At 40.4% G+C, this 26519-nt stretch overlaps 1 protein-coding gene across 1 annotated transcript in view; it reads left to right on the top strand.

Annotated features, from left to right (window-relative positions):
- Nucleotides 1-26519, top strand: part of HOMER1 (homer scaffold protein 1) — a 106451-nt gene that overhangs the window by 7656 nt on the left and 72276 nt on the right. The window contains exons 3-4 of the mRNA XM_077816305.1: nucleotides 13869-14000; nucleotides 23027-23119. Of these exons, the coding sequence (XP_077672431.1) occupies nucleotides 13869-14000; nucleotides 23027-23119 (225 nt within the window). The remainder of the gene's footprint in view (nucleotides 1-13868; nucleotides 14001-23026; nucleotides 23120-26519) is intronic.

Raw genomic sequence — 26519 nt, forward strand, 5'->3', positions numbered from 1 at the left:
TTGTCAGTTTGCCTGCATCACTGACTTCAGGTGAATGCACCTTCAATGTGTTGAAGCAGGTAAAGAACTATCACTGTTCAACTATGGGACAGGAGCATTTGAATGGGCTCGCCATGCTTAATATCAACTGTGACATTGCACAAAAGGTAGATTTTTTTCCCCCTCAATAATTAATGCATTTGCATAGAAAAAGGCTAGAAAAGCATTTGTTAAATAAATAAAAAATTCAAATTATGTCTTTCTCTTTTTGGTGCCTTATTTTGTTTTCATGTGTCATTTTTTATTTTTATTATGGCTAAGGGCCTCAAAAGTTGGAAGTGGCCCTGATCCCTCTGGACCTCTGAGGGCCTGTCAATAACATTGTTGTCATCTGAGGTTGTAGTGCTTTTCTCTATTGGTCAGACAAATGTTAAATTAGAGGAGGGAAAAAGTCTATAAAGCTTAGTTCCTGGAGATGCTTGAGGTAATACCCTGCATTAAAACTTCTTTCTTTAAGGAAACATACCAAAAACTTCCTCTTGTACCTTCATTTTTTGCTGTATCTCTGAAAGCTCTCCATGTACCTTGGCTACTTGAAGGACACAGGAAAAATTTGTTACAAGTCTAATTATTGAATCATTCCTATACAAATCTTAGAATCTCTTAAGGGTGTTTTTATAGAAAATTTATTTAGTTTACTTCTGCAGCATTCCCTTATTTCCCTTCCCCGTTTGCCTTTCAGTTCTTTGTTTCTTCAGGATGTGTGAAAAAGCCGAAGGGAGGAAGTATCTTGGGTTATCCTAGGCACCTGCATAGAAGAGTGAGGAAGAATAAGGTGTTCCTTTACTTTCCTATAAACTATTCACATTGTGGGGACATGGAGAAAAGCCTCTGTGAGGCTGCTACTCTTCCTCTGGATGCTGGAAGTGGGCAGAGCATTGAGTGGTTCTGTGTACAGACCAAAAGGCATGGCTATCAATTGGAATAAATCTCAGGGAATATAGAAAGTAGTGTGTGCTTTTGTTGCATGCAAAACACACGGGCAGTCCCTACTAAGACCATGTGTGGTTCTTTGAGTGGCCTGTACAATGCCTTATATTGGATCATCCATATGAGGTATGGAATAAAAATGAATTTTTGTATTGATGGTCTGTCTGAGGATATTCAATCCCAATTTTCACTTGAGCCTCTTCTTAGTTTGTCACTACCATTCATTTCAGTTATCTATTTGGATTTTGTTACATAAGAATCGGGTTTTTAGTGTACTAAGAATATAAGAATGGCTGTACTGGGTCAGACGAATGATCCATTTAGCCTGGTATCCTGTCTTCTGACAGTGACTGGTGCCAGATGGTTCAGAGGGAGTGAACAAATCAGGACAATTTATCGAATGATCCACCCCCTGTTGTCCAGTCCCAGCTTCTAGTAGTTAGAGGTTTAGGGACACCCAGAGCATGGGGTTGCGTCCCTGACCATCTTGGTTAATAGCCATTCAAGAACATATCCTCTGTGAAATTTTCTAATTCTTTTTTTAACCTAGTAATATTTTTGGCCTTCACAACATCCTCTGGCAACAAGTTCCACACGTTGATTGTGCATGGTATGAAGTACTTTCCTTACGTTAGTTTTAAAACTGCTGCCTATTAATTTCATTGTGACCTCTAGTTCTTGTGTTATGTGAAAGTGTAAATTATACTTTCACCACACCATTCATCATTTTACAGATCTCGGTTATATCTCTCCTAAACTGAACAGTCCACCTTTTTAATCTCTCCTTGTATGGAAGCTGTTACAAATCCCTAGTCATTTTTCTTGCCATCCTGTGTACTTTTTCCAATTCTAATATATCTTTTTTGAGATGGGGTAACCAGAACAGCATGTAGTATTCCAGATGTGGGCATACAATGGATTTATATAGTGGCCTTATGATTTCTGTCTCGTCTATTCCTTTCGTAATGGTTCCTGTCATTGTTAGCTTTTTCTAACTCTTGCACGTTGAGCAGATGTTTTCAGAAAACTAGCCACGATGGCTCCAAGATCTTTCTTGAGTGGTAGCAGCTAATTTAGACCTCATCATTTGTATGTATAGTTGGGAATATGTTTTCCAATGTGCATTGGTTTGCATTATTTTATGTTCTGTTAAGGTGTTTCCTGGGTACCATCATCAGCAAGGTTATTGAATGACCAGAGTTAAGTGAAATAAGTCCCACTGCGTCAGTCTACTGTAAATTAAAAGCTCCTAGTCTAGTTCCTTCTAGTTTTTCTCCACCTCACCAAGTAATAATCTTGGAGTATGTCACTCAAAAATAAATTTGTGTATCTTCCTTCCAAAATTTGCTCAAGAGGTAAATGTTTCATACTTACTGCTACTTTACCCTGTCTGACAAAGGCGTACCATTTTCAAAACTTTAAACCCCTGCTATTTCACTACCAGCATAATCTCTAAAGATGTTAAGATCTTTCACCCTAGTTAAAAAATTTTGTTGTTGGGCTGCTACAGTAATAAGGGCCATGAGCAAATAAGTTTCCTTGAAAGAAGACAGGAACAAGGAAAGACCAGAATAGGAAGAGATGGTGAATGCTGGGAAAGTATGAACCTTCTGTCTAGCAGTCCACATTCTCATATTTAAAAAAGGAATTTAGTTAGAGAGGTAAGAAAGTAAAAGGTATTTTTTTAAAAATAAGGCCTTCCTATTAAGTAATATGTGAGGTTAGATACAATTTAGGCTACTATTGAGTAAACATTCACTTCCTTATATTGAGGTGGGTAGCAATAGCTGGCTTCTGTAGCAGTCTTTATTTCTAATCCTGAAGAAGTTAACCTTCATGTTCAGGAACTGATCAGGCTGCAGGTCATACTCTTTCTTAAGAGTCAGCTCTACATCCAGAGCCAATTATATTTTTTAATTCAGCCTTCTCTAATTTCCAAGCTGTAACTTCCACACACAATGGTATCTGGACTGTATGTTAATAAGATGCTTTTGTAAAATGCACAAAATAAGGCCTAAGACACACCCCATCATCCAAAGCACGCCCTTCTTCAGTTGAAGAGAGGAAAGAGTAGATGGTTTATGTAGCATTGTTACTTTAAACCAGTGGACACGACTTCCCAATTTTATCAGGTTTTGCTTACTCTGAATCATGTGGAGGATGATAAACTTCAGTGCAAAATGATGATCAGTTCTTCATTTAGTCTTCGGCAAAAGTCTAAAACCAGGTGTCCTATAGTGCTTTAAATATGCAAAGTGCTATGTAAGTGCTACATATCTTTTTTTTTTTTTAGTTGATTATATGAAATAATTCTTAATGAATACAGGTAAACTCCAAATTAGTTCAGATTTGTTGCACCCAAAATTGATGTTGCCATTATGGTAGTCTTAGCAAAAACTATTGTTCTGAGAAGGAATTGTTTCTGGGGACTACACAATTTATTTTCTATTACAATGCTGCACTGAAGACCCCATATTTTTTGAAGTTCAGGAGTGCAAATGACCATGCCACATCTTAAGCTGGGTGGGGATAGTAAGGGGCATTGTCCAAGTTGCTGGGGGAAGGGGGAAAGCGCTTTACAGTTGGGAGGTGAGAGAGGGCTCGGAAGCTGCTACAAAAGAGAAAGTGGAAGGGCTGGGGAGGTGAAAAGTGGCAAGCCTGGTGGGAAAAGCCCCTTTTCCCCAGACCAGGTGGAGCAGCACCTACCCTCCCTCCCCTTGAGGTGGCAAAATACCAGGTTTGGTCAGGACCTGGTGTGGGCATTGCACTAGCCGCTCCTTTCTAGGGGTGCTGGGAAGGAATTTTTCCCTCACCACCAGATTGGCTTAGGTGGAGTGTGGTTTTTTCACCTTCCCCGCAGCAGGTTCGGGAAGGGCTTTGTTATGGTGAGTAGAGATGGGAGTTAAGTTATGATGTCGCAACTCATTGTGTAAGTGTGGGGTGGATGTCCAGTGCGGATATTCCATAGGGAAGGGATACAGTGATCAGATAAATGGCTTGGCCAAGGACTTAGAAGATGTTGGTTAAAGAGTGGAACCGGACGGGGGTGGGTGCTTAGGGCTTCTATGACTGGCATGGCAGAAACCAACCCCCCCTTCTTTATAGCCCACCTAAACCCTCATTTGGGGGGAGGAGGACTGTAGGGTCCCAGCAGTGGGTTGGCTGGAGGACCTGGATGGAAAAAGGTGGGAGCTGGTAGAAGCCCGCAGGTAGATATTGTACAATCATGGAGTTACCAGTACTGCACACATTTTTTTTTCTCCGGGGTAGTCCCAGACATCTAATAATCAAGTTGTGGACTGATTAAAACCATATCAAGTATCTCCTGTCCTCCTTTTGGTATAGAAGGACAATGTAGGTTGTGTGTTTTAGAGGTCCTAGAAAAGAATTTAGCCTCCCTTCCCTTCCAAGGAGCACGTTAATTGGTCTAACTTCAGAGAGGCAAGATCATAGAGACAGAGGTAAGAAACCAGGGTGAACTCCTGGCCCCGCTGAAGTCAATGGCAAAACTCCCATCAACTTCAGTGGGGCCATTAGTTCACCCCCCCCCTACCCCGGCATGTTGTGTGGGTTTTTTTTTTGTTTTGAAATCACTAAGTATGTCTTTAAGCCAACAAGAACGTCTCAGCAGAAAGATACTAGTTTTGGGAGATGTTATTTTTCTTCCCACTCCTGTAAAAAAGAAAGATTCACATAGTTATGCTGGAAGACTGTGGCCACCATAGAGCTCTGAGTTGGGGACCTTGACAAAAAGTTTCTTTGTATGCAGTGTAGTTGTAGCCATGTCAGTCCCAGGACGTTAGAGACACAACGTTAGAGACACAAGGTTTGGAAATTTATTTAGTGTCACAGCTAAATACAAAATACAGATAGTTTAGCATAAGTAGTTAACTCATATTTCAAGGAACCATTCGAGGTGAAATGTCCTGTTAACAGGCCATCATGAATGGTCCCTTAAAATATGTGTTAACTATTTATGCTAAACAATCTGTTCCATCTTGTAATTATCTGTGACACACAGTCTGGTCTACACTACAGACCTCTATCAGTATAACTGTGTTGCTCAGGGGGTTGACAAATCAACACCCCTGTGGGACATAGTTATACTAACGTAACTCCTGTGTAGACTGCACTATGTTGGCAGGAGAGCTTCCTCCACCAACATAGCTATTGCCTTTTGGGAAGCAATTTAACTACACTGATGGGAGAGCATTTAAGTGTACATCTTGCCCTAAGTTTCACAGACCAGAAGAATCATAGAATATCAGGGTTGGAAGGGACCTCAGGAGGTCATCTAGTCCAACCCCCTGCTCAAAGCAGGACCAATCCCCAATTAAATCATCCCAGCCAGGGCTTTGTCAAGCCTGACCTTAAAAACTTCTAAGGAAGGAGAATCTACCACCTCCCTAGGTAACGCATTCCAGTGTTTCACCACCCTCCTAGTGAAAAATATCCAACCTAAACCTCCCCCACTGCAACTTGAGACCATTACTCCTTGTCCTGTCCTCTTCTACCACTGACAATAGTCTAGAACCATCCTCTCTGGAACCACCTCTCAGGTAGTTGAAAGCAGCTATCAAATCCCCCCTCATTCTTCTCTTCTGCAGACTAAACAATCCCAGTTCCCTCAGCCTCTCCTCATAAGTCATGTGTTCCAGACCCCTAATCAGTTTTGTTGCCCTTCGCTGGACTCTCTCCAATTTATCCACATCCTTCTTGTAGTGTGGGGCCCAAAACTGGACACAGTACTCCAGATGAGGCCTCACCAATGCCGAATAGAGGGGGACGATCACGTCCCTCGATCTGCTCGCTATGCCCCTACTTATACATCCCAAAATGCCATTGGCCTTCTTGGCAACAAGGGCACACTGCTGACTCATATCCAGCTTCTCGTCCACTGTCACCCCTAGGTCCTTTTCCGCAGAACTGCTGCCTAGCCATTCGGTCTCTAGTCTGTAGCTGTGCATTGGGTTCTTCCGTCCTAAGTGCAGGACCCTGCACTTATCCTTATTGAACCTCATCAGATTTCTTTTGGCCCAATCCTCCAATTTGTCTAGGTCCCTCTGTATCCTATCCCTACCTGCCACCGTATCCACCACTTCTCCTACTTTAGTATCATCCGCAAATTTGCTGAGAGTGCAATCCACACCATCCTCCAGATCATTTATGAAGATATTGAACAAAACCGGCCCCAGGACCGACCCTTGGGGCACTCCACTTGATAGCGGCTGCCATCTAGACATGGAGCCATTGATCACTACCCGTTGAGCCCGACAATCTAGCCAACTTTCTACCCACCTTATAGTGCATTCATCCAGCCCATACTTTTTTAACTTGCTGACAAGAATACTGTGGGAGACCGTGTCAAAAGCTTTGCTAAAGTCAAGAAACAGTACATCCACTGCTTTCCCTTCATCCACAGAACCAGTAATCTCATCATAGAAGGTGATTAGATTAGTCAGGCATGACCTTCCCTTGGTGAATCCATGCTGACTGTTCCTGATCACTTTCCTCTCATGTAAGTGCTTCAGGATTGATTCTTTGAGGACCTGCTCCATGATTTTTCCGGGGACTGAGGTGAGGCTGACTGGCCTGTAGTTCCCAGGATCCTCCTCCTTCCCTTTTTTTAAAGAGCTCTGTGTAACCTCAAAAGCTCACCAATAGAAGTTGATCTAACAACATATGTTACCTCCCCCACCTTGTGCCTCTCTTGTTCAAGATGTTTAGGATGGTGTACAGTTCCCCCCCACACCCTTTACTAAAGACAATAAAAAAAAATACATCCCAGTTTCTTTCCTTCCAGAGATTCTGCTTTTCCAGATATTCCACAATATATTATAATTGTACTTGAACTGTTCCATGAAGCCTATTTTTGGATATTTCGGCAGCTTTTTTACAAAAAGAAACCATTTTCATCCATTCCAAACTGGCACTCTTCCGTGTACCAAAGGCAGAGAATGCTTTGAAAGTTACCTGGGATACTCAAGCATTCCCCAGAATGTCTGATACTTCTTGCAGGATTGATTAGCATATTTAAGCAGTTTCACTGCTGAGCCAATAGTCTGTTGGAGTTCAAAGTGGGTGATACTGACCATGGAAATTGTGCCAGCTGGTGAAATTTACTTTAACAAAGGGTTAAAGTGAATCCGGTAAGTAATTGAACATGTAATAAAAAGCAAAATTGGACAAGGCTGCCATGATGATCATGATTCTTGCAGATCCAGTGTTTGTTTAGATTGTCTGTTCCCCTGTAGTTTCTCCAAGAATTCCAAAGCATACTGTCCCGTACATGTAGGGTCTTTATGCTGTTCTGTCAGTGTGGAGTTTCTTTCCCAAACTGATCCATTAGGCTACCATCTTCTCCTCTTTCACATCTCATCAAGGCCCATTTCTTCCATGATGCCTACCAGAAAGGAAGGTTAGGTGGGTTTACACTTTAATATATTAAATAAAACTTGAACATGTTTGATTGTATCCCTCTTCCTAACTTCTGAATGATGCTTGTCATCTTAGATTATAAACTCTTCAGGACAGGGACTATATCGTCCTTGTACAGTGCCTAGTAGCATCCAGGGATCACAGAATGTGTTTGTGCTGGGCACTGTACAAAGAAAATATGGTCCCTGCCCTCAACAGCTTGTAGATGTAAGCAGAGTCAGGATGAGCTCCACACTGACATCTGGTGGTGAGTTGTGGCAAGTTGTGGAAAAGAACTTCAGGGGCTGATCTCATTTGCATAGGCACACCCACCCCACCTAGCATGAGCCCATAGCTGCCCCTTAACCCCCCCATCTCCACCCAGGTTAGGAGGTAAAACTCTGCAGATAAACTTTGGAACTCTGGCGCTGCACTGACCAGGGACAGAGATTTTTGGGTTGTTGGACTTGTGGGACTTTGGGTAACTTTTGGGTTACTGGACTCAAGAACCAAAGGGAAAGGACACGACCCAATTTGCTTGGGGTGGGTTTTTTTGCTCATGGGTTGTGTTATGAATCCTGTTGGTGGTGTTTCCCCAACATAATGCCACATTGTTTCTCTCTGTTATTAAAAGGCTTCTGCTACACTCAGACTCTGTGCTTGCGAGAGGGGAAGTATTGCCTCTTAGAGGCGCCCAGCAGGGGTGGTATATATTTGTCCCAGGTCAGTGGGTGTGGGCTTGAGCTGGTTTTGCATTGTGTTATTGAAATGGAACCCCTGGATACTGAACCCGGCCCTTTTTGCTGCCAACTCTGACAGGCAGAAGGGTTACATATAGTAATATACCTCTTTGTCCATAAATAAACTCATGTTAATATTGTTTTAACAGAAAATGCTATCTGGTACCCTTCCCCATATTTTTAGGGAATAAGACCAGGCCTGAAAGTCTAACTCTGGACTCCCCATGTGACGTGAGAAGACGATATAGAGCAGTTGTTGCTAAGTCTTTCGGTTTTCATTTACTATACAGTAAATTCATATCTTCCTCCAGACTTTAGCTTAATGCCTCTTTCTTTGGCCTCCTGCCTGTTGCAAGGGAAGGGACTCTTCATTATTTCTTACCCTCAACACACTGCTGCTGAGTGGGACTGTAGGATTGTTTCTTTTGCTTTCTCCGTCATGTCCATCCAACCACCTGGCAGCTTCTGAGAGGATCCTACTCCTTGCTGGCAATACCTTGCTCTGTCCCATCAGGAAAAGTTGCCTCCACCCTTCTAATTCACTTGCTCCTCACTCCTTCACAAGTACTGGGCAATGTGGGGAGAATTCCAGTTATTTGAGCTTGCTCTGCCTGACGTTCGGGCTTGCTAAAGCTAATGTAGAACAAGAAGAGTGCTGCTCCGGTTTGAAGACACCATGAGCAGAGCCGGCTTCAGGCACCAGCGTTCCAAGAAGGTGCTTGGGGCGGTGGTCAGAAAGGGGAGGCAGAGTTTCCTTTGCGGCGGCAATTCGGCGGCAGCTTCTCTCCCTCCTGCCGTCTGCAGCGGCAATTCAGTGGTGACAGGTTTTTTCACTGCTTGGGGTGGCAAAAACGGTAGATCCGGCCCTGCACATGAGTGTGACTCATAAGCCAGCCACGAGTGTATCACTGCTGGAGAGAATCTTTATATTTAACAACTGTTGTGAAAGAAACTGCTTAAGTATTATAATGTAATCTGTTTAATGGTAAATATAGATTAAAATAAGACTTTTAAAGTGGGTCTTCACTGCTATACTTTTCGAAGAAACTGAAAATTAATATTGCCATCACTTCTAGCACAAGATAAAATATTTGACTGCAGCTGTTGTCTGTGTAGTCAGTGAAAAGAACAGCTCAGATATGTGCCCTGTTTCCTCAAACCCAGATAAACTCAATCGAAAGGAAAACATGAAAGCTGTTTTATTATTCCAACCCAATTCAGAGGAATGAAAAAATGCAGTTTTCTTTAAAATGAAATTGATCGTCCAGTTGATACTCTATTCAGAATTGAGAAAAATGTTACTGTAAGAAGTACAAGAACATTTTAAAAAGTAGATTCACCTTCAGCAGTTTATACACACGCACGCATGCACACACGTTGTTTTGTGTCTGAAAATGGGGCATCGTTCAGTTGGAGCTGTAGTAGATTGGGGTTTAATCAGTATTGGCTCTCCAGGAAGTCTGAACAGTAAAAGCGTCTCACTGAAGGTCTGTGTGTGTGTGTGCTACTACAAACAAACTGGTGGTTGGTGTGTCATTCAGAAACCCACTAATAATAAGAGTGGCTGAATTCCATTCTGTGTCAAGAAGCTGAGTGTGGCAGCTGTGCTACTAGACTGCAGAGTAATGTTCAGCCGGAACAAACCTCAGGGATAATACAGATGTATGAAGGACCGAAGGGACTGTTCACCAGGAGGTTCCAGTTAGCTTTTGTATGAAGGAGGCGTGGGAAGAGATCTTCGTTTTCAGGTTATTCTGTGTGAGGCCAGAATGTCCAGCTATGGCAGAGTTGTACTCCCAAGTATGTGACAACTGCTTGGAGTGGCAGTTGCCATTCTTGTATGTGGATCAAGATAAGACCATTGTTTAGAGGGAAAGTAACTGCTGCTGTCTTGGTTTCACTAAGAATTTATCTCCATTGCTGGAAGTAAGTGGTCAAAATGTCCATGCCTTGGCTGAGATTCCCTTCAGTATTCTGGAAATAGTTTCCAGCATCAGCAATAGCGATGTTATCAGCATATACATACTACTTGTCCTGCGTATCAGGAAGGTTGTATGTTTATATGTAACCCTTCTGCCTGTTGGAATTGGCAGCAGCGAAGGCTGGGTTCAATATCTTGGGGTTCCTCTTCAACAATACAACACAGAACCGGCTCAAGCCCCCACCCAGTAACCTGGGATAGTTATAAAAACAACAAGGAGTCCGGTGGCACCTTAAAGACTAACAGATTTATTTGAGCATAAGCTTTTGTGGGTAAAAACCCCAAACTTCAGATGCATGGAGTGAAAATTACAGATACAGGCATAAATATATATTGGCACATGAAGAGAAGGGAGTTATCTTACAAGTGGAGAACCAATGTTGAAGGCCAATTTAGTCAGGGTGGATGTTGTCCACTCCCAATAATTGATCAGGAGATATCGATACCAAGAGTCGAAACCCAGAGTTCATCTGCAGAGTTCACCTTCCACCCTGGGGCGGGTGATAAGAAGGCACCTTACTTGCACCCTGCCCAGCACTTCCTCACCACTCCACTCGCTGGCCACCTTGCCAGCCGATCGCCTATCCGCCAGGATGTCTTCAGGCCCCACCACTTAACATAGCTCTCAGTGACCCCAGCTGTTAGTGCGGGAACCTTGCTGCTGATGCACACTGGGTAGCCTCTTGCATCAGACACACTATCCCAAAGCAGGTCTAACACTTAGACCTAGGTATCAGTGATTTCCGCTCCGCAGTGTGTAACAAGATACTCAATTGAGTCTAAATTAGCTCTTTTATTACACAGTGGAGAGAGGAAGGGTCAAATGGTGTCTAAAGCCCTGTGATGGGGGTGGACTAGACTCTGAAGCCCCCTGTTGGAGGTCTTGTGGCCCTACCACACCCCACCTCAGAAAAGGCAGTAGAGAGGTCCTCCAAGCTGTCTAGAGTGGCTGTGAGGGAAGCCGCAAATCAGGGCCCAGCAGGTCAATATAAGAAGAGCTGCAGGGCCAGAGCGACGTCAGTTCCTTGTTAAAGCTGGAGGAGAGTGGATAGTGCTCCAGGCTGGCTTCTGGGACTCCACGAGGACAAGGCCCTGAGGTAAGGCTGAAGAATGTGCAGGAGCCATGGGGAAGTGGCCTGCCCCAATATCAAGGTGACTGTGGATCCAACACTAGCCAAAAGTGATCATTTGGGCAAGCAGTCTCATCCTTTTGCAATATACCAGATCACACAAGGTATTGGATATTCTCAAATAATCTCCCAGTACAGGAGATTGGAATATTTTCTCCCTACTCTCCGCCCCATTTCAAATGACTCACACTGAGCACAGTGCTAAACTCTTAATGTGCATCCAGATACTTATAGTTAAGTGCACTTAATACAAGTTTGTTTTGCCTTGTGGCATTGTCTCCTCATTTGGCAATAGTTACAAAATGTTTTTGTTTAAATGAGAACTCATAAAGTAATAGATTCTCTACCACTTGCCCCTCTTTCCTCACCAACTCTCCCTCTCCCCCGACACACTCTGCAAACACATGCCCCGATGCACAGGTTTTATCACAAGCTGAAGGAGAGATTTTATTTATTTATTTATTTTTTGTGAGGGACATTTGTTAAAATATTTGTAGCACATCACTAATCTGTTCTTAGGATGGGGATGAGAAGAAATTGAAATTGCCAGTAACTTCTTTTGTTGTAGTCTTCCCTTTTTGCTCATCCTACCAGTTCATCCCTTTTTTCTGTGGTGCCTCTGTTTGTTTGTAGGAAGGTTCCTGAGAAACTATCTTGAGCGTTTGTGGTATATGCACATGTGGGCTTTGTGGTGGAGGTTATTAAAAACTTTACTGTGCCTTTCACTTACTAAATTAATGCTTTCCTAGAGTTGCTCCTCCCCTGTGTTTTTAATGACTGAATCCAATAGGATTGGCTTTATTATGAATTAGCATTGAGGATGCTAGCACTTACTTAGTAACAGTGGTTTGTTCGGTTTTTTTTTTTTTTTAAGTCAATTGATGTCTCCAGGAAAAAGGTCAAATTCTTTTAGAGTGGGTACCATGTGCAAAATGATTAGGGGCTTGTCTTCACTTGAAAGTGAATGCAAAATAGAGTGTGAATTTAAAGTGTAGTAGCTTTTCCAGTATAGATGCCTTTGTTCCTGATTAATTCTGGGATCCTTCTGCCTCTCAGGGTCCTAGAGTCCAGGCTCTAGCCCAAGCCTGGAAGTCTACACAGCAATGAAACAGCCCCACAGCTTGAGCTCCATGAGCTCAAGTTTGCTGGAACGGGCTTGGGTGTCTAGTTGCTGTGTGGACATAGCCTTAGAGCTCAGAGCCATCAAGCAAGTGTGTTCTACAACACTCACTGCAGCTATTGACAGGCTGCAGTGTACTATGTAAATAAGCAAAGGGGTGCACACTCATCTCCCCCTCTGTAGAGAAGCAATCACTTTGGAAATGGTGTCTACATAGAATGACATCGGTGGTGCTCCATGTCCTGGGAGTCATCAGTGACCGGCCATCCATCCTAAACAGACTGTCTGTCTGTCACAGGCCATGAGTGGTCGCTGCAAAAATCAATCACCAACTTGATATTTCATCCATTGATAGGATTGTTCTACTACCAAGCAGGATGTCAAGTGCCAGAACTTCTGCCCCAGAGGGGGTATGAGTTCAGGATCACTGTCGGAAGCCTTTCTTGTACAGTGGAACTGAAACCTCATATATGCCTTTTCATGCAACTCCTCTACTCCAGGATAATTGCCAAAGGCAAATGAGACTAGGCCATTCTTTTCACTCTGTTATTATGTATGTGTAATAATTGTTGTAGGTTGCCTAAATAGTAAGTTGGAAGTAGTTTATAATGCCAAGAAGACCCAGGCAGAGGGACACTGCCACGTTCACCTTATCTGTAGTACAGAATAAGTTCTGCTGAATACTGTGTAGCCAATGTTGTTTCTTGCTCAGTTTGGCTAGTACTGAATTTCAATAATCAATAGGTCTTGACTGATTTTGTTGTTGATCTAACAGAGTATTTGGGTATTATTAATACATTAAGTATTTATTTTCACATGAATTTTGAGTCAGCTGGGTAGTTCCACTTCACAGGGATTCGAATGTAGTCCAGTTGACTTCAGCGGGGCCAAAATTTCACTTAATAGCTGCTTTTTTTTTTTTTTTTTTTTTTTGGTGTCCAATATACAGTGCTGTGTGTAACGGAGGAATACATACACATTTACTGCTTGCTGTGCGTATGTAACTGATCCATCCTATGCTATATTGCAGTATTTATAAAAGATGTGCATGGTTTTTTTTCCCTACAGTTAGATGTTATCTCCATTAATGCTAGCCATGTTCACATAAAGGAAAAATAAGAAGAGTACGGAAAACTACAAAATTGTGTTTCTGAACACACATTTTGAAACTTTTATTTTTGTGTAAGACAACAGCTGTCTTAGCAGTATGTCTTTAGAATGACACATCAACGTACCCATCACAAAATCTGAGTTTTTTTTCTTCTGACCTCATTGGCATCTCTCCTAGCAAAAATGCCACTCTGAATATTAATAACAGTAGATGTGATTGGAACAGTTTGTATCACCTCTAAATCATGGCTACCAGGTTATATGGCTTTGCTAAAGAGTTGTCTTGAGGCCATGTAACTATACCCAAATATTTGGGTATATCTTCATGCTTTTTGGTGGATCTTACATTATTTAAAATGTGGTGAGAACTTCTTACAACTGCTATTACATTTTCTTTGCAGGCAATAATTAATAGCACTATCACCCCCAACATGACATTTACTAAAACATCCCAGAAGTTTGGCCAGTGGGCAGACAGCAGGGCAAATACGGTCTATGGCTTGGGATTTTCCTCTGAACATCATCTTTCAAAAGTAAGTAAACCTGTTTTTTTAAAAAATACCTGAAAATTATGGGGAAAAAGTTTTTTCCTGAACAGTCAGGGTGATTGATGAAGAGCTGGAACCAAATTGATATCTTGTATTACCATGACACTCAGTAGTGTTAAGGTAATATTTACATATTCTCTGAATCTAGCCTTTATAACATGGAAAAGTGAGAAGGGCAACCATGGAAGCAAGTTTTTAAACCGCTTTGGTGATACCAATGAATTTTTTTTGAGAGAAATTTTAGATTTTTTTTTTTAACCTTACTGCACGATGTAAAATGTCAGATTTTCTTTTCTCTTTTTTGTCATGTAAGAGCGAATTTTTTCCCTGTAGGAAACCAGAACGTTTACATGGAAGATCAGTTTACTTTTTTTCTTTTAAGGAAGAAGATTCAGGCCTTAAATTCAAATGGTTTCTTTCTTGCTATATTTAGATCCCATCAGGAAAATTGTTGCTCAGTCAATGACACACTCTTTTCAACTGTAATTTTCACCCACATTCTTCTTTCACCTTTTCCTCCATTCTCTGCCATATAACTAATATTTTATTACAAACATTTTAAAAATTGAAAACTTAAGGGAAAGTTAGTTTTATTTTACCCCCACTGTATTTTTCTAATGTATAGAAAATTCAAGTAGATTACCAGCAATATTGAGAAACACCTTGTGGACTATGTGAAATTTTATGCTGGCCTTCTTGAAAATAAAAGTCCACTTTTATAGTGGGAGGTAAGTTGCTCACATTTCCCAGAGAAATCCCAGTGAGTATTCCTGATGTCTTTAGTGCCGCAGTTTGAACAACAGACTGCGAGTTGTTAGTAGTGTATGCAGTAGTTCATAGGGCATACTGAAATAGAGAAACTCCTGAAAGATTTTCTCACTGAATTACCTGGTTTTCCAGAGAACCTTGGGCCTTTCAGAAGACCCTACCTTTGCTTTCAATGGAGCTCCCTTAAACCAGATTGTCTGCATTACTGCATCCACTCTACACCTAGGAAAGTGTAGAGCCAGCTTCAGTCCAGATCAAGGAGTTACAGTAGTTCCCTTGTGCCCACTCCCCTTCAAAATATTTCCTGTTGGAATATCTGTCCAGTTGGATATTATTGTGATTTACTTATAAAAATTATATCTGCTTTTCATAATCAAATAGCATCAATCTCTACTAAGTTACACAAAACCAAGGAAAAAATTCTGAATGACATTGTTGATGATATAATATATATGTGCATTCTCACATGTCACTGCATCAATAAGCATAAAAAATAAGTCAATGTAGATTGTTTTAAACTGGCGTCCACATCTACCCAAGAGACAATTACTCATTAACATGGTGTATATCTTGCATTGCTAATACTTACAAGGGTTATTTGACGAGTGCTGATTTGATTTTCCTTTCTAATGTACTAACTTGTTGCAGATCACTCTCTCCATTTCTCAAAACAGAATCTCATATGAGCTTAATAAGAGTACCTTATATTCAGCCTTCTTCCAACATTTGACAGCAGGAGACTGTTTTGTTTTGTTTTTTCAAGCGTCTTGATACTGCCTCTTCATTTGCCTCTTTCTGTGTTTCGTGGTATCTTAATCCTCTTGGGATATGCTTATACATTGGCTATATCATTATTTGCATGTGTGATACCAATGCGCTGATGATTAATCGAAAAAAGTGAGAATTATTGTAGGAAGCTGTTGTTAAGCAGTGCACATCCTGAATTCCATGGTCTTTGGCAGATATGTAAACTTCTTATATAAAAATCAAACTGTCTTTTTCTGAAATTTGTGATGATGAACATTCAGTACTTGTTCAGTATGCTATTTTCATGGTGCCTTCCTTATCTTAATGATTAAACCTACAGCTTTTAGATATGTTAGTCACCAATCCTTGTTCAGGACTCCCTTTCTCCCCTCCCCTCTCCCCCCCCCACAAAACAAGACTGAAGTTTTAAAATTAAGTTGTTTTGTTAGTGGTTTTTTTAAATAGCAAAATGCAAGAAAAGGTTATGAAAACTTCTTAGCAGGGGAAAAGAAATCTTCACTTTTTTATCGTAATCTATTCAGTCACTTTTGAATTGGGAAATAAGTTTATTTAGTGGACACTGGACTGAGACATAGAAGACCTGGGTTATAATCAAGCTCTATTAAATTCCTGTGTGACTTCGGGCAATTCACTTCCTCCATCACTGTGTCCCCTTCCACAGTGTCCTGTCCACAGTGACTGCCTTTCACTAGGTATTTGTACAGTGCCTAGTGGAAAGGGACTTCAGTTCTGACTGGGACCTCAGGGTGCCAGAGAAATATTAATTTAATGTATATACTCATTCATAAGCCGAATATTTTTGGTAAAAAAGTGACGCATCAAAGAGCGGGGGTCAGCTTATAAACGGGTCTACACCAAAATTTGATGATTTTAAACTCTATGGAATCATTGAATTGACTGTCTAATACATTGTCATTTTGTTTACCTGGAGCGTCTGCAGGCATGGTGCGCCTCTTCCCGCAGCTCCCATTGGCTGGGAACGGTGAACTACGGCCACAGGGAGCTGAGGTGTTCTATGCCTGCAGACGCTCCAGGTAAACAAACTGTCCCGACCCGCCAGTGGCTTTCCGTGACAGGCTGGGATCCAAAGTTTGTAGACCCATTTATTGATGTCCATACTGCAGCCTTTTAAAGTTGCAAAGACTTTGTTTAATGGACTAGATTGACTTGAAAGGAATACTAAAAGAGCAGTGCTGCAGATCTTCATGACATTTGACCTATGCATTTCACAAAATGCTATGCCTTACAAGCCAATCAGAAAAATACAATGAACAATAGTATTATAGCACTGGTGTCAGCCCACTACTGTGTAATTTGATCTCTTCATGCATTTCTACCAATGGACCTCATAAGTCTTGAGCCAATATAAAAATATAACGTGCAGAATCGATGGAATCGCTAATAAAATTGAAATAGCCTGTTATCCCCACAGACATGCTAATCTACAGGGCTGCTTTGAAATAAACGAAGAACAATAATTTGACAGTGAAAGAGCAGGTGACATTCCTATATAAAGTCCTACAAAATCTATAACTATAATAATAATCTATTTTCATACTAGTATTTAAAATGAACAGTGAAATAAAAGAAAAAGGTCCGCTTATCACACAGCGTTCAAACTTAAAGTTGTTGAATATGCAGAAGCAAACAGTAATTGCGCAGCTACTCGTGAATTCTGTATCCATGAGAAGCAAGAGAATGGTGAAAAAATAAAACAACACTAAAAGACATGCCATGAAGCAAGAAAAAATGTCCAACGAAGTGCGCTTCATTTCCTGAGCTGGAGAAAGATCTCAATAATTGGGGTGTTGAATGTCGACAAAATGGGTACATTGTCACTAGAACTGAAGTTCGTCTGCATGCTCTGAAAATGTCGGAAGATGACATACAAGTCAGTAAAGCTGTCAGTGTTTGTCGCATCAGCAGGCTGGTGTACTCGTTTCATGAACCGTCATGGTCTCTGTCTTCATCAGCAAACAAAGATAGCGCAAAAGGTGCCAAGAGCTCTGGAAGAAAAAATCAAATCTTTCCAAAGGTTTATTATAAAATATTGAAAGGAATATGCATTCGAGCTATCACAAATAGGAAATATGGATGAAACACCGATGACATTTAATCTCCCGAGCAACAGAACGGTAACCAGTGTTGGTGAAAAAAGTTATAATTAAAACCACTGGCCATGAAAAAATCCATTTTACGGTGGTTTTATCGTGTTTGGCAAATAGATCAAAGCTCCCTCCTGTTGTTGTTTATAAAACAAAAACCTTGCTTAAAAACATGAAATTTCTTGCTGGTGTCATCGTATGTGCACACGAAAAGGGATGGATGGATGAAAGTGGGACTGTTGAATAGCTGGAAAAAGTGTGGAATAAGAGACCAGGAGCACTTTTCAAGAAACCTGCTATGCTCATTTGGGACATGTTCAGGGCACACAAGATGGATGAGGTGAAAAATGTGGCCAAAAATATGAAAACTACTTTGGCTGTAATACCTGGAGGCTTAACTTCAGTTCTACAACTGCTTGATGTCTGCCTGAGCAAACCTTTTAAAGACAGGCTACGCAAGATGTGGTCTAAATGGATGTGCTCAGGTATGGCGAAGTTGACAAAGGTGGGAATCTTTTGAAGCCGGGAATCAGTCTGATCTCCCAGTGGATCAAGGACATGTGGGTGTCCATTCCCTTGGAAACGATAAATGATTTTTCTAGGAAATACTGTATCAGCAATGCACTCGACGGGTCAGAAGATGATGCCATATTTGATGATGACACAAAAGAGGCTGATGATGAGAAGGAATCTGAGTCTGAAGACTCAGCCGACATCTACGATGACAATGCAGGTGCAGCTGTGACTGAAGCAGAGTTTAATGAACTGTTTGGTGAATCAGAGACTGAATCAGACTTCGAAGAATTTTAAGACTTTTTAAAGTCTCATATTGTTCTAAGTTACTGGTTTTAAATATCCATTTACTGGTTTTAAATATTGACTGTAATTTTGAAGGTGAATACGTATTTGTTCTGTTATTATAACAGGTTTTTCATTAGATTATATTAAAGTAATTCTAGCAAAACTTTTCAGTGTTTTTTGTGATGCCAGCTTTTAAAATATAGCAGGTGTTGGAAGACTTTGGCTCCCGGCCCGTCAGGGTAAGCCGCTGGCAGGTCGGGATGTTTTGTTTACTTGGAGCGTCTGCAGGCACAGAGCCTCTCAGCTCCCAGTGGCCGCGGTTTGCTGTTCCTAGCCAATGGGAGCTGCGGGAAGTCTGCAGGCATGGCGCACCTTTTTCTCGCAGCTCCCATTGGCTGGGAACGGCGAACTACGGCCACAGAGAGCTGAGGGGCTCCATGCCTGCAGATGCTCCAGGTAAACAAAATGTTTACCCTAATGGGCCGGGAGCCAAAGTTTGCCAACCCCTGAAATATAGGGTCGGCTTATGAAAGGATTATACAGCTTTTGCTATTTTTACCTATCCATCTTGGGGAGTCGGCTTATAAAAGAACAGGCTAATGAACGAGAATATACGGTATATTAACATTTGTTTCTGAAATTTCAGAAACAATTTATTCCTTTGTTACCTGTAACTCCACTTTTAAAATTCCTTTTCTATGTTTGTGACTATCAGTGCCCCTAGATGAGCTGTTTCATTATATATAATTTGAATTACATCAGTATACAGGGGCCCTAATCAGAGTCCCATTGAGCTAGCCACTGTAAAAACATAGCAAAAAGACAGTTCTTGCCCCAGGGAGCTTACTTTTTTCTAGGTTTATGAGTAGACACTTTAGATGGATGAAACAGACAAGCAGAGCTGTGGAGGACAAGGTAGCTGTAAAACAAATATCTTTTTCGTAATAAGTAGTATTCTCAGCTTGCTACTTGCCTGATCATTGCCTGTTCCCTTAGCAAGTGGTATATTTTCTCTAGTTAACAATAAATCCTAAAAATTAGACTAGTATTTTCATTTTGTGGACTGCTTCCTCTTCTGTGGGTATTACTGCCCTCCCAAACCAATCATCCATGCAGGATAGCCTCTTTCCTCAACACAGCAGCTATTATAATCATTATTTTGGTGAAAATCACCAGACTGAAAATACTAATGCTGAAAAATAACAAAAGGGAAAGAAACAGACTCTGGAATCTCTGATGGCGGATGTGCAAATATGTAACCTTGAAGAGATGAAAGCTATAAATCAGTCTGAAGATATGAGGATAGAATGAAGAATCTCCATTTAAATATATCTGTTAATTGAGTTTTTCATTGGGAAAAGGCATCTGTTACTGATGGTTAAGGTGAAAAATGCCCTTGAAGGAAAGCTCCCTTTATTTTCTTGAACCAAAGAATTTGCTGTCAGAATTCCTATTGGTGTTTGAATAGGAGGACTGGAACTGTATACAATAGCTCCAAAAGGCCATAAAGAGAACTAGTTTCTTATCCAGGACATGAGATTATGCTTCCTGGAACTAAACTACTATCATGGTTAGAAGACATTTTTCTCAGGCTTGTTAGCTGTTTGGAAGGTCTAAGAAAACTTCTAAAAGCAATAGTTGGAATTTCAGTCTAGACTTTGACAGGTTTCAGAGTAGCAGCAGTGTTAGTCTGTATTCGCAAAAAGAAAAGGAGTACTTGTGGCACCTTAGAGACTAACCAATTTATTTGAGCATAAGCTTTCGTGAGCCACAGCTCACTTCGATGATGAAGTGAGCTGTAGCTCACGAAAGCTTATGCTCAAATAAATTGGTTAGTCTCTAAGGTGCTACAAGTACTCCTAGTCTAGACTTTCTGGCCTGATTTCTCACTGCTTTGCACCTTGTGTATTCATATACTAATGCAAAATGTGTAAAATGCTACCCTATTAGAACATCCTCCCTTTTGTACTCAGTTTGCACAAGTGTGAATGACTACACAATGTGTGCAGCAATGGAGAATCTGTTCTTCTGAATGTAGCCAATAATCTTCAGATTAGGAATATGGTGAGAATATCTAAAAAATAAAAAAGTTGATCTTTCAAGCTTGAGTCACTTACACAGAGATGACGTTCTCTTTTGCTTCCTTAAGAGTGGAATGTAGCCGATTTGCAGAATACAGAACTCTGCTGAATGAGAGGACTATTCGTTTTTGTTATGTATGGAAAATCGTATTCCTAAGGATGCAGCCAAATTATTCGTTTAGCACACATGGAGGTGCTTGTTTTGTTGGTTGCTAGCTTCAGAGAATATTGGAAATATATTGTAATATTAAAGGCAGTGAGGCACCTAAATGGGATAGTGATGCTCTTTGGGGAACGTTGTGCACATTGCCCCATCAGCCACAAAGCTGTCAATCGTAATAATTTCTTGAAATATGTTTAATCTACAAATTATGTCTTAGTTGTGAAGTGGGTGGGGAACTTTAGTTTTCTTGTCCAGTGTTTAATCTGGTGGAGATGACGGAATCCAAAGGAAAGAGGAAAAAGAAACCTTAGTGTGAGAAGTCTTAGTCATAGCTCGTCTCTCCAAAATTGTAGCCAAAATCTAGTAGTCTCACTTATTTCAAATAGTTCCTCTGGAGGACAGGATATCGACAAGGGGTACTGCTTCAGACAGCATTCAAGTGATTGTGGAGGCTTTCCACGTTTGCATCTGGGGTCATTCCTCAGCTTCTGCTTGGTCATATTGTCACCAGTCTTTTCCATCTCCACTCTCACTCAATTTAGAGTACATCACTGTTTTCATTCAAGGTCAGTGCTTGGGGGGAGTTTTTTGGAAGGAACCAAGCTCTCCAAGATTGGCATTTTCTGCCTTTTTCATGTAAGAAATAATGACTGTCTATTTTGGATGACACCAGTTTGCTCTTTGTTTAAGTTTGTATATTTGGTTTTTAAGAACTCAGCGCAAAATATTTTAATGTCTGAAGGAGAGAACCAGCTCTCTTCTACTAGGATATGAAGAGCAGAATGATCTAGCACAGCTTTCTTGAATTTACCTTTCTCTAGGAAAGGAGAAATCCTTGTTACAATCAGATTCCTGTTAGGAGTCTGCAGAGTGTTTCAGGAAAGAGGTCTAAACTTCTGGAAAAACTCTTCTGACTCATTTTCTCTCTAAATCACCTCCCTCTGAGACTTGAGAGGAAAGAGATGTAATTCTGTATGCTTTCTCACGTCTCCAGGCAAATAAATCTGAGTTTTATTGAAGATTGATACAATTCCAGTGAGGAGGATACCACATTCCTCCAGACTTTGGGGGACCATATAGAGAACACATTTATTTACAGTAGCTGAGCAGTTGACCCCTGGATTAAGTTATTCAGAATTGCTTTCATTCTGAGAAACTGGTGCCCTCTTTGTCTCCATTTCTAGATCTTTGTCTCCAGGTCAGGTTTTGCTTGAAAATGGGTGAGAAAATTGTGTAATACATAACATCTTCCATTCCCTCCAAATCCATGTGATCATATACAGTGTAAAAAAACAAAACCAAAAAACCCCTGAGTACACCAGTATCAGAGAAATTAAAATATTTCTGCAAACTCTTAAGTCAGATGCTTCTTCAAAACTGGCTGTTCTCGAGGTGTTAATAAGAAAATCGTAATTCAAATAAAAACAGTTGCTTGGATACTGCGTTGAGTGCAGTGCTCATCAGGTTTAGGCACAGCAAGCCAAATTCATCTCTGTAATTCCATCACTTTAATAAAATTGCTCAAAAGATCAATTTAATCCATCACGTTAAATTTAACATTTAATTCAAAATAATTTCTCAGTCACTATTAGAACTAGTTGAACAGTTTTCAGGAAGAAGACTCTGTGCCAGAAACATTGACCTTTTTATGAAAATTCATGAAACAAAGTGTGTGTGTGAATAGTAATCCTTGAAATTAATCTGAACTAAACATTTACTTAGACATAATGAAACACATTGATCCTTCATGTAAGTCCATTGACTTCAGTGGAGCTACATCAGAGATTTAATTTGGTTTAGTATTCCTCTGGTTGATTTTTTTCATCCATTTGAGTTTGTTTTAGCCAAGATATGGGGAGAAATGAGTATATTTTCCATATGAGAAAGGATTAAGGCCACTGAAGATCAAGAGACTCCTATTGAATTCAGTGGGTTTTACATCCATCCCAACATCTGTAAGGAGGAAAATGAATTTCAGACTTCAAGGAAGCTTTTTAAGGGTACCTAACACACTTAATATCTATGCTTGAGGTGGCTTTTTCACGCTACTATTTGTGTGTGGCATTATATTTTGTTGGTATATCACAATTTTAATGTGGTAGTTTGCTGCTGGGTGTGTCTGTATTGCCCACATACAAATGGATTTTTAAGTGTATGTAAACTCATGTACCATAAATAATACAGTGCAGTTTGGTTAAATGATCATTTACTAAGGGGAAAAAAACCTTTAACTGACTGAATCTATAGTGGTCTTATTTTGTAAGATGTTCTGTAGCAATTATTTTGTATTTGTATTATAATCTTTTTAAACATATGTACCTTCAGTTTGCAGAAAAATTTCAGGAATTCAAAGAAGCTGCACGATTAGCAAAGGAGAAATCCCAAGAAAAGATGGAGCTAACCAGTACACCTTCACAGGTGGGTTTTATGAGCTCAGATCAAACCATATCTTTATAGCTTATTAGATTTTGTTTATGTACGTATTAATTTATTTGGCAGACAGCGACCATTGTATAATGCAAGTGGTCGCACTAGACTACTAACACAGGCCATAATTCCTGCTTCAAGTCCAATAGCTGCGCTTGAACTAGAGCATTTTAAATCAGTGTAGCCTTCTTTCTCCATTGTGGCTTTTTGGGCATCTAGTAAAATGTGCTTAAACAATTCCCAATTATCATTCATATTTTTCTGTTTTAAATTTTTTTCTTCTAGCTGCCTTGGCTCACAATTATTTTCCACTGTGTGAAATTGGCCCTTTTAAAGCAGCAAGCACATATGTTACTGGTTTGGACTTAATTGGATTGTACAAACAGAATTAAGTCATGATTACTTGTACCTAAGCAACCACTCATTTTGAGTTCTGAGATCAGTTCGTCTGTCTCTGTCAAGACAAAGTCCGGTATAGAATTTCCCTGTGGTGGATGCAACACTTTTTGAGTAAAGAAATTGTCATCTATATTTCTTTAGAAATTTCAAAGATGTTTTAGTATTGGCAGTGTGAGACCTCCGGCATAGGTCACTTGCATTGTCACAGGAGACTTCAATCCAACTTTTTTTCTACGCATTATAGATAAGTGTCTAAGGAGCCAGTCATTCTGTTCTCTAGTGTGATTTGGTGATCTGTAGCAGATACCAGCTAGTTACTGCATCTTGTGCTTTACCTGTTAAAACACTAATCCATAAGCATTAAAGGTGATTTGATTTGGAGTTGCCAGTAACCTGGAAACAAGTACAGTAGAACCGCAGAGTTACCAACAGCAGAGTTATGAACTGACCAGTCAACCACAAATCTCATTTGGAACCAGAAGTACACAATCGGGCAGCAGCAGAGAGGGGAAAAAAAGCAAGTACAGTACTGTGTTAAACTACAAAAAAGGGAAAGCACCATTTTTCTTCTGCATAGTAAAGTTTTAAAGCTGTAGTAAGTCAATGTTCAGTTGTAAAACTTTTGAAAGAACAGCCATGTTTTGTTCAGAATTATGAACATTTCAGAGTTATGAACAACCTCCATTCCCGAGCTGTTCGTAACTCTGAGGTTCTACTGTAATGCTGTTTTTTGACAGAATGCCACTTCACCTCCCCTTTTGCCCACACAGTCCTACTTAAAAAGGTCGTAACCATTGATGTTCATGTTCCAATAATGGGAATCTTCCCACCAGGTTTCAGTAATATACTGAGTGTTGCTTAGTGTTTTAAAAATGACTTTTTTCTCCAGTTTTAATGTTGTTGTTTTTAAAATGCTTTATAGTCTGCTGCTATGTTGATGTTCAAAGTAGACATTTAGGGTCTGATTCTCAGTTACTGTAGCATTAATGTCATAGAATCATAGGACTGGAATGGACCTCAAGAGGACATCTAGTCCAGTCCTCTGAACTCAAGGCAGGACTAAGTATTATCTAGACTATCCATGAGAAGTGGTTGTCTAGTCTGCTGTTAAAAGCCTCCAATGATGGAGATTCCACAACCTCCCTAGGCAAGTTATTCCAGTGTTAAACTTCCTAACTATGAGGGTGCTTATTCCTAACTGCCCTTGTTGCAATTTAAGCCCACTGCTTCTTATCCTACCCTCAGAGATTAAGGAGGACAATTTTTCTCCCTCTTCCTTGTAACAACCTTTTATGTACTTGAAAACTGTTATCCTGTCTCCTCTCAGTCTTCTCTTCTCCAGACTAATCAAACCCAATTTTCTCAATCTCCCCTCATAGGTCATTTTTTCTAGACCTTTAATAGTTTTTGTTGCTCTTCTCTGGACTTTCTCTAATTTGTCCACATCTTTCCTGAAAGATATGGTGCCCAGAACTGAACACAGTACTCCAGTTGAGGCCTAATCAGCGTGGAGTAGAGCGGAAGACTTACCTTTTGTGTCTTGATTACAACACTCTTGCTAATACATCCCAGAATTATGTCTGCTTTTTTTGCAACATGTTATACTGTTGACTCATATTTAGCTTGTGGTCCACTATGACCCCAGATTGCTTTGTGCAGTACTCTTTCCAAGAAAGTCATTTCCCATTTTGTATGTGTGCAACTGATTATTGCTTCCTAAGTGGAGTACTTTGCATTTGTCCTTATTGAATTTCATCCTATTTACTTCAGACCATTTCTCCAGTTTGTCCAGATCACTTTGAATTCTAATCCTGTCCTCCAAAGCACTTGCAACCCCTCCGAGTTTGGTATCATCCACAAACTTTGTAAGTGTACTCTCTATGCCATTAATTAAATCATTGATGAAGATATTAAACAGAACCAGACCCAGAACTGATCCCTGTAGGACCCCACTTGATATACCCTTCCAACTTGACTGTGAACCACTGATAACTACTTTCTGGGAATAGTTTTTCCAGCCAGTTATGCACCTACCTTATAATAGCTCCATCTAGGTTGTATTTCCCTTGTTTGTTTATGTGAAGGTCCTGCAAGACTGTATCAAAAGTCTTACTAAAGTCAAGATATGCCACATCTACCACTTCCACCCCTATCCATAAGGCTTGTTACTTTGTCAAAGAAAGCTATTAAGTTAGTGCAATATGATTTGTTCTTGATAAATCCGTGCTGATAGTTACTTATCACCTTCTAGGTGTTTGCAAATAGATTGCTTAATTATTTGTTCCATTATATTTCTGGGTACTGACGTTCAGCTGACTGGTCTGTAATTCCCTGGGTTGTCCTTATTTCCCTTTTTATAGATTGGCACCCTATTTGACGTTTTCCAGTCCACTGGAATCTCTCCCGTCTTCCAGGACTTTTCAAAGATAATACTAATGGCTCAGATATCTCCTCAGTCAGCTCCTTGAGTATTCAAGGATGTATTTCATCAGGCCCTGGTGACTTGAAGACATCTAACTTTTCTAAGTAATGTTTAATTTGTTCTTTCCCTATTTTAGCCTCTGATCCTACCTCATTTTCACTGGCATTTACTATGTTAGCTGTCCAATCAGTACTAACCTTTTTGGTGAAAATTGAAACAAAAAAGTCATTTAGCACTTCTGCCATTTCCACAAGTCTTCAAATCTTGATTTTAAAGACTTCAAGTTAAAAAGAATCTGCCAATTACTGTTGTTCAAACCAGCAAGTGACTCAGGCCCCATGCTGCAGAGGAAGTTTAAAACTCCCCATGATCTTTGACAATCTGATCTGGGGGAAAATTCCTTCCCAACCCCTAGTGGGCACACTCCACTACCCAGGCAGCTGAGAGAGAATTATTGCTTTTATGTTCAGTAGAATTTGTTTTTACGACTCAAACATATTGATGGTACTTCTTAAAAGTTAGTCCCATATGTGGCAATTTGACTTTTATACTGATTAAGATGGTAAGAAT

The sequence above is a fragment of the Eretmochelys imbricata genome, chromosome 5, assembly GCF_965152235.1.
Source record: "Eretmochelys imbricata isolate rEreImb1 chromosome 5, rEreImb1.hap1, whole genome shotgun sequence".
In the NCBI taxonomy this organism is placed as follows: Eukaryota; Metazoa; Chordata; order Testudines; family Cheloniidae; genus Eretmochelys; species Eretmochelys imbricata.